Below are 8,999 nucleotides of genomic sequence, written 5' to 3'. Positions count from 1 at the left end.
TATTTGTTTATTTTTTATTTTTAAGGTAGCCAGCATTTATTACTGTCTGTTTTCACAAAACCTCATATTGCTCCCACTTATCTTTTTTTTTTTTTTAACCTGTGTTTTCTTTCTTTCTTTTTTTTTTACATTTTATTAGGGGCTCATACAACGGTTATCACAATCCATAGGGGTTCTTTCCAATGGAATTTTGCTTTCAAAGATCGTCTTTATGGGAATGTTTGGGTTTAAAAAAATTTAATCTACACCCTCCAGAACTGAAAATGGATTAATTTTACAAATGCTTCTTTTCCATACAGATTTTATAGCCAAGGCATACACTGCTGCTCTTACTAAATAGTGGGTACTCAGGAAGCATTTAATACATTTTTTATTTTGAAGCTGTTTTTAGAAATACATTGGTAAAAGCTAATTCATCACTTTGTTTCTTAAGAATTCTATATACTTATGTTGAATTGTACAATAATTCAGTCTTTTAAGAATTACATGAAGGTACATGTAACAACTTCGGGGCATAAGATATTCTGGTACTCTCAAACAGTTTCCTCTGACAGGAAATTAGATAAAAATTCTAAATTTTACTTTTCAGTGTCATCCATGCCCCATTACCAAGTCCTGTTGACAAAGTAAGTTGCTAACAATTATATTCAAATTGGTTAATTGCTTTGGGAATTTTGTTTATTTTTAATATGTTCTACCTAGAAGCATACATTACTTCATTTATAGCTAAAAAATAATAGTCTTCTGATTTAATATCTAGATGACATAGAAAACTTGAGGAATGAATTGTTTTTCTTTTTTGGTGTTGGTGGCAGGGGGAAGGGAACGACTGTTATTTCATGTGATCTGTTGACTGCGGACAAGGAATACTTTCCTTGTGTCTACCTGGAGGTACTCAGTAGTGTTAACCACTAGTTTTTATTTTGAAACACTTTTCTGTCCAGAAAAGTTTATTAAAACTATCTACCCAAATAGTTCAACATTTGCCCATACATGAAAATATTGACTTACACAAGTTATTGTATTGTTCTTGAAGAACAGTTTTAACCTGATTTTGTCTAGAAACTTTGCACTAATTGCTTTTAGAAAATGTCTTTGTTTTATTCAACATCCTTGACATTAATGGAGATACACTGAATTTTCTTAAGATTGTAACTAAACTATGTATGTTTCTAATTTATTTTTCACTGTTGGGAAACATTTTACATTTTTCAGTCACTGGAAGAAGAATGATAACCTACTTAAAACTAAAGTTCTCTGTTAGATTTCTTTTTTAGAAATGAAAAGTCAGTTTCACCATTCACTGACTCCAACTTAAGCAAGAATTATGTAAGAGATATTTAATGTTTTTACTGCTTTAGGACTAATCTTAAAAAATAATGCCTCTACTTTGTTGTTTATGTAAGGTATTAATATATACATACATAACATACATACATATATATGTAATACAGTTCCTCATATTGTGGTGACTATCCCCCCCAACCATAAAATTATTTTCGTTGATACTTCATAAGTGTAATTTTGCTACTGTTATGAATCAGGCGATTCCTGTGAAAGTGTCATTCAACCCCCAAAGGGGTCATGACCCACAGATTGAGAACCGCTGCTTTAGCGGCTTAAAAAAATTAAGCCATGCTTCTGTGTTCACAACCTTGAATAATTCCTTATAAAAGACACATCTACTAATACTCTTTTAAGTTCTAAGCAGTTAGACTGTTTGTAATATTTAAACACCATTATTTTACACATTTCAACCCTAACAGCTACTTAACAGTTTAAAAAAAAAGAAGAGAAAACTATCTTCACGACTTGTGTCCATTGGACAAAATTTTATTTCATATCCTACCACCTCCACATATGTACAAATACTTGAAAATATTTACTTTGAAATGAATTGTGAGTTTTCAACATATTGAAAACCAATTTAAAGATTAAAAGAAAGAAAAAGATTGACTAATTAGGACGTATTTAGAGAAGGCTATAGTACCTTTATGCCATAATTTTGTAGTTTGCTTTGCCAGGGAATGTTTGTATAAGTAGCTTGTGTCCCCACCCTGGCTAGTTTGAAAAGTCACTTTCATTTTGTAGATGTACTAGACATTGCAGGAATTGGTTTGACTTAAAGTGTCCTGTGTGACTGAAGACACTGTGCCATTTTGTTCCAGGTTGCTGCTAACACTCCAAGTATGTACTCTCAGGAACTTTTCCAGCTTTCTCAGTATCTACAGGTAAAAGTGAATCATGAGCACTTGTCGTTTTGAAGGGCAAAATTGAACGACCTAAATTTGATTTGGTCAGTTTATTAAAATGGAAAAAGAACCATTGACTAGATACTAATATAAATCTTTATAATAAGAATGAAATATTTAAAATATGAAGAAAGCACAAAAGCTCAGGAAGTGTAGAGGAAATAAGATTCTGTACAAGAGGGTAGGCTGTTCCAAAGTAGTTCTTTATCCATAGATGATTTTTAAATAAAACTATAACTGGAAACATTTTGTTTATTTCATAATAATATTATCAGTAAGTAATTACAGAGCACTTATTATATACCATCTTCTACCACTTTACCTTTATTAATCTACTTAATTCTCACCATTATCGTATAAGATATTTTATTTCTATTTTCACAGAAGTAACTGAGGGACAGTGAGGTTAAATAATTTATATACCACGTATCTAGTTAGTAGTAGAGCTGAGATTTGAACTTAACAGACAAAGCTCCGAGTCTATGCTTTTAACTACTATGCTTTGGGATCTTAGAATGATAATTGGAAAACTTTCTAAAGAAGTTAGCAATGTATTTAAACAGCAATACAAATCTCTCAAAAGGAAACAGGTGTTAGATTTTTTTTCTGGTTCTCATAGAACTGGGCTGGATATGGTTCTTTGATGAGGGAGTATGGTTAAGGAACATCCTGGACCACAAGTTTAGAGATTGGTGATTTTATCTGGGATCTACTAATCAGTTCTGTCAGCAGGCCTTCTCTTGTTTTCTGTTGATTAAACAAACCAGTCCTGAGTGCCCACCGTGGAATTCTATCTGGTATAAAGTAATGGTCCATAAATAACCAGTTACTGCCAAGCCATTCTGACTGGGGCAACCTAATAATGTGTAAGAATAGAACTGTACTCCGAGGGTTTTCAGTGGCTGATTTTTCCAAAGCAGGTCATTAGGCCTTTCTTCTGAGGTACAGTTAGTAGCTGAGCATGTGAACCTTTGAAATCTAGCTTTACATACTTGCAGTGTAGTTGTATTTGAAAACCTCTGCTCTAATCAGAATTCCCTGCATTTAATCCTTGGCATTAATTTACAACCTCCTGTGAAAGTTGTATTTCTCTTTTGTGCCCCATTTCCCTCCTGTATGAGAAGACTATAATAATAGTACCTATCTCACAGCACTATGATGAATAATTGAGGACATGTAAAACTGTGTCTGGCACAGCATGTACTCTGCAACTGTTAGCTGTTTATTGCCATTTCGTTAGGGAGGCACATTAATTGATGTAGGTCTATTTTATTTTCAGAGGGGAAAGAAAATTTAAGTTGTAAACCTTTTGATTTCATACTTTAGAACTGAAAGAACATTCCTCGAAGTTTTAGATTGCTTTTAGGAAACAAAACCAAATCGAGTTAAGAAGGTGAAATTGCACCATCTAGTGGAAGTAAACCTGAGGAATTATTATTTGGTGGTTTTGTTTTTAAGTAAAACTTTTGCAGCATCAGTATAATATTTCAGATACTAGGAATGTTTCAGGTCCTTAAAATAGCCTTGGAAAATAGTCTCTTTAAAATAAGGCTGTATTTTAATGTGGGTTCTGAGGGATAAAATTTTTATTGGATTTATAAATCTGAGGGGGTTTTTTTTTTGGTTTAAGAACTTCTAACTAATTAGAGTATGTTTTTATTTATCATTTATTGAGGATGTCGAGAGCAGTAAATTAATATATTAGCCCTTGTGTGCTGTGTCTGAAGCATAGACTTCTTTATTGAGGGGACTCCGAGGTGTTAGAGTAGGCTGAATGCTCTCTGGATGATGACAGGAGTAGAAGAAAGTGAAGTGGAAAGGAGTGCTCCAACCATGGCTGCATGGCCTGTGAGCATTTTCACCTTGGCATTCTGTGAAGGAGCCTGTCCTAACTGCTGTCAGATGTTAATCACTCACCTAGTGGTCAGGCTTTGCTAGCCAACCTCTTTATCTTTAAAATGTTCCTTTGGAGCTGCCAAGTAGTTCAAAAGTTTCATAATTCCTTGGCCTCTTATAATTACATTGAACTAGAATTTGGTGGGCTCTTACTTATTTTTGGCATATTCAGTTGCGGCTAAGTAATTGCTCTTGATATGTCATCAGGGAGAGAATCGGGACATCTGAAAATGCAATAGTCTTAGAGAATAAAGCAATCTCTCTTATTCTAAAGTAATCTCCGGTACATAGGAAAAGCACTCTGCTTTCATTGGTGTGTGTGTGTGTGTGTGTGTGTGTGTGTGTGTGTGTGTGAGAGAGAGAGAGAGAGAGAAAGAGAATTCATGAATTGTGAGTAAAAAGAGGGTGGGTATGGAGGTAGGTGTCTTGGTTTCTATGTTACAAGGAAGGTACAGCTAGAATACCCCTAGCAGTAATATTTATAGCCCAATAAATGATATTGGAGATTAAAATGATATGCTTGAAAATGATATAAAGTATAACAGGATATTTTCGTATTGTGGTACAAATTGGTTACTTCTCTTGTGATTTTTAAAATTAGGAGGCCTTACATCGGGAACAGATGTTGGAACAGAAGTTAGCCACGCTACAGCGACTACTGGCCATCACCCAAGAGGCTTCAGATACCAGTTGGCAGGTATTTCTAGTGGTCTTTATATTCAAGAAACATTTAAACATAGCTTAATCTTTCCTAGATGTTAAATGAACCCAAACTAAAATCTTATAATAAATAAGACAAAATATTTTCCTATCCAATGAAAACGTTTAAAACTTAGCATTTTTCACTGGATACGTTATCTTGCATGATAACTTTTTTATTTTATAGTTTGTATTTAGTTGCTCTGTGGTTTGATTTACACTTAATTTTTCTTCAACAGGCTTTAATAGATGAAGATAGACTCTTATCAAGGTTAGAAGTTATGGGAAACCAATTACAAGCATGCTCCAAAGTAGGTATCAATCTTGGTACATAAAGAAAAGTACAGAATTTTCATATAGCTTCCTTTACTCGACTGTGATTTTGACTAGGTGCTAAACATTTTCACCATTCTTTTTCATATTTCGTCTTTGTGGAAATTGTCAAACATGTATAAGTATAAAGAATTAGATGATAAGTACCCGTGCACAAGTGGTTTCTTTTCCCCCTCCTATCACAGTTGATAATTGTTGAAAAAACTAGAGGTGATTTACCCTTTAAGTTTCCCTCAATTTGTATTATTATCTAAGCAACTTAATTCTCCCTTCCCATAAATTGATAGTTTGATTAGACTTAGATTTATTTATTTTTGTAAGCCTAGAGCATTTCATAAATGATATGCATACATCCCTCAGGTAAACAATCTATTGTCTAGTTACTTCGCTTTTAAAAGATATTGGTAATTATTGATGAACTTTGATAGATCCATTATTTCATTAAAGGCAAAAATGATGATGTTATAATTCTCGAATTCCTTCATTTATTAAATTCATTAATTGTATAAAGAAAAACTTTACCTTATTAAGTATTTGGTTATTCTGATGTTCTTATAGAGAAAAAGGACAAATGCTTTTTCCTCTTTTTGTACTGGCAGCTTTTCATCCACTAAGGAATGACACTTGAGATGTTTTTCCCTTAGATTTAAAAGTATTTTAGTGTTTTAATCTACTGTCTTATATTTCTTATTGGGTACTTAAAATTATCTGTCTTTGGCCCTTGGGAACCCCTTCAGGTGGGTTCCTAAGTCCTTTTGATAGAACTGTGGAAAACTTTAAGAGTTTCTTGCTGGCATACCAGGAAAAGATGTTCGTGTATGACCTTGGACCGCTACTCAAGTCCTCCCTCAACACAAGAACACTTTGTTCTGGCATTCCTTGATGCTCACCTTCCCATGCTTTTGAAAGTAATTGATTGTTTTTGCCTAGGATTGTAAATACTGTGGCTTTAGACAAGATAAAAACTATAAGAGTAATTCATTTTGTGTATTTCAGAAAATTCTCAACTGCTTTTGACATTTTTTTTCTGTTGGAAGGATGAGTTAATAGATTTTCCAAGACATAATTTACTGATGCAACTTTTAGGCACAACTTCAGTTAATAGTGGGCAAATACCATTTGTGTATATAGGTACCTTAATGTAAAACATTTAAATATCATATTGTTAGCTTTTTCAAATGGTAAATGTTCTTGTTAAAAATTGGGACTATAATTATAAATTTCTTGTAATCCTAGAATCAAACAGAAGATTGTTTACGGAAAGAGCTGATAGCATTACAAGAGGATAAGCATAACTATGAGACAACAGCCAAAGAGTCCCTGAGGCGGGTTCTTCAGGAGAAAATTGAAGTGGTTAGAAAACTTTCAGAAGTTGAGGTATCTTCATTTTAAGAGTATTAGATATGCAAATCCTGGTATCTACGCCCACTTGTTGGTGACTCAGGAAATAAAAAGCTAATCAGGAAGTCTTATTATTTTTACTGTGTTTAGCATTCAGCCACAGTACAGTGAATTATGATATGTTCTGTAGAGCTAATCACCTATCACCTAGTTTTTCTTTTTTTAGCCAAGGATGGTCATTGTAGACTAAAAACCAATATCACTTACAGTTTTTTTAGAAAGGACAATTTTGGAGTTTCAAAAGGAGGAATTATCTCTGAGGTCCTCTAGGTTTTTGAGGAACAGCCATAATGTGATTATCATTGCTTAAAAATACCTCAAAACCAAAACACCCACCTGATTCAGAATGCAACCTATTCCAATACTGGAAAAACACCACAGCTAGTTTTGGTTAAAAGTTATAAATGGAATACTTCCTTTAACAATTTCATATCATAGTGCCTGACTCACTGTCATGTCATTAATTTGAAATGTAAGGGAAGAAAGCTGATAGCTGTCTTCTACTTTCTTATAAAATTAATTACTGTAATAATACTATGCATTATTAACTCAGATTTCAACAAATGATAGGCTTAAAATGTTTTACAGAATAAAAGTCATACTACAGCTGGCCTTGTGGAAGGCTAATTATACAGTTATAATCTCATCCTTATCCTGCTCTGTTCCCCCCCAATTTTTGTTTGATGTTCTGTTTCAGTGTGTATATTAAGCATATAGAAATCCATACGTTATTTGACTCAGTCTTATATGAAGACCAGGGCAAATTGTGATTTAGAACAACCTTTAGTTATACTTTGTATAAATTGAATTCAGATTGTACATTTATTCTAAATAAATCACCTGTAAACTTGAATTGCAGCGAAGTTTGAGTAATACTGAAGATGAATGTACCCACTTGAAAGAAATGAATGAACGGACTCAGGAAGAATTAAGAGAATTAGCCAATAAATACAATGGAGCAGTTAATGAGATTAAAGATTTGTCTGATAAGTTAAAGGTATGTGTAAATTGATAGTTCAATCATATCAAGAAGAGTTGTACAGTCACACTGGTACAGATAGGAACTGGAAACACAGGAAATCCAGGGCAGATGATCCCTTCAGGACCAGTGGTGTGAGTGGCGGTACTGGGAGGGTAGAGGGAGAGTGGGTTGGAAAGGGGGAACCGATTACAAGGACCTACATGTGACCTCCTCCCTGGGGGACTGACAACAGAAAATGAGTGAAGGGAGATGTCGGACAGGGCAAGATATAACAAAATAATCATTTAGAAATTATCAAGGGCTCATAAGGAAGGGGGGAGCGGGGAGGGAGGGAAAAAATGAGGAGCTGATGCCAGGGGCTTAAGTGGAGAGCAAATGTTTTGAGAATGATGAGGACAGTGAATGTACAAATGTGCTTTACACAATTGATGTATGTATGGATTGTGATAAGAATTATATGAGCCCCTAATAAAATGATTAAAAAACAAAAAACTAATAAAGAAAAAAAAGTTGTACAGTCACCACCACAGTCAGTTCTAGAACATTTTCTTAATTCTTGTACTCCTCATTATTAGCTTCCCACTACCCCCCTCTACCCCCCAAGCTCCCCATTCCCTGCCATACACCCAAGGAACTATTAATTCATTCACTATCTCTGTAGATTTACCTATCCTGGAGAAAAACATTATAAAAAACAAACTAAAAAACTAACAGTGGTAGCAAAATAAAAGCCTCAATTACAAACCAGAAAATGTCAAAAGCTACATCAAATTTAAAACAATCATAAGGGAGATCAAATGATAAGGTGTCAATAAAACTTTTTTTAAGGTTATATATAAATTAAAGGTGTATAATTTAATAGCCTAAAAATTTAGATCTTGCTAATAGGTGTTGATATAAAAATTGGTCACAATTGAAATTTATAGTCCAAAAGAGGGTACTTGTATTCCATTCAAAGGGACCCTGGTGGTGTTGCTGTTGAGTATGCATTGGATTACTTATCACAAAGTCGGTGGTTCAAACCCATCAGACACTCCACAGGAGAAAGTTGAAGCTTTCCATAAAGATCTATCAAGTCTTGGAAACCCTATATAGGGTGACTTTGAGTCAGAATTGACTCAATTGGTAGTAGGTTTGTTTTTGTATTATTTAGTCTGACCCATATTGCCATAAATAATTATAAGTGTATAAAGGCTAGCATATTTTTAAAATCATTTTATTAGGGGCTCATATAACTTATCACAATCCAAACAAACAATAATTGCATAAGTCACATTTGTACATTCATTACCCTCATCGTTCTCAAAACATTTGCTCTCTACGTAAGCTCCTGGCATCAGTTCATTTTTCCCCCTCCCCCTCTGTTCCCCCTTCCCTCATGAGCCTTTGATAATTTATAAATTATTATTTTGTCATATCTTACTTTCACTGTCCAA

General features: G+C 33.9%; 1 protein-coding gene across 22 annotated transcripts in view; it reads left to right on the top strand.

The window, feature by feature from the left end:
- The window catches only part of LOC101663503 (sarcolemma associated protein), a 165,744-nt gene that overhangs the window by 96,298 nt on the left and 60,447 nt on the right, over window positions 1–8,999 (top strand). For all 22 annotated transcript variants that reach the window (XM_045290087.1, XM_004702402.2, XM_045290084.1 and 19 more), the window contains exons 4-9: window positions 590–626; window positions 2,169–2,231; window positions 4,750–4,845; window positions 5,087–5,158; window positions 6,417–6,557; window positions 7,441–7,578. In XM_045290087.1, the coding sequence (XP_045146022.1) occupies window positions 590–626; window positions 2,169–2,231; window positions 4,750–4,845; window positions 5,087–5,158; window positions 6,417–6,557; window positions 7,441–7,578 (547 nt within the window). The remainder of the gene's footprint in view (window positions 1–589; window positions 627–2,168; window positions 2,232–4,749; window positions 4,846–5,086; window positions 5,159–6,416; window positions 6,558–7,440; window positions 7,579–8,999) is intronic.

The sequence above is a fragment of the Echinops telfairi genome, unplaced genomic scaffold (assembly GCF_000313985.2).
Source record: "Echinops telfairi isolate 266 unplaced genomic scaffold, ASM31398v2 ScPeMD7_31;HRSCAF=116, whole genome shotgun sequence".
In the NCBI taxonomy this organism is placed as follows: domain Eukaryota; kingdom Metazoa; phylum Chordata; class Mammalia; order Afrosoricida; family Tenrecidae; genus Echinops; species Echinops telfairi.
This window is presented reverse-complemented; position numbering and strand designations above follow the sequence as displayed.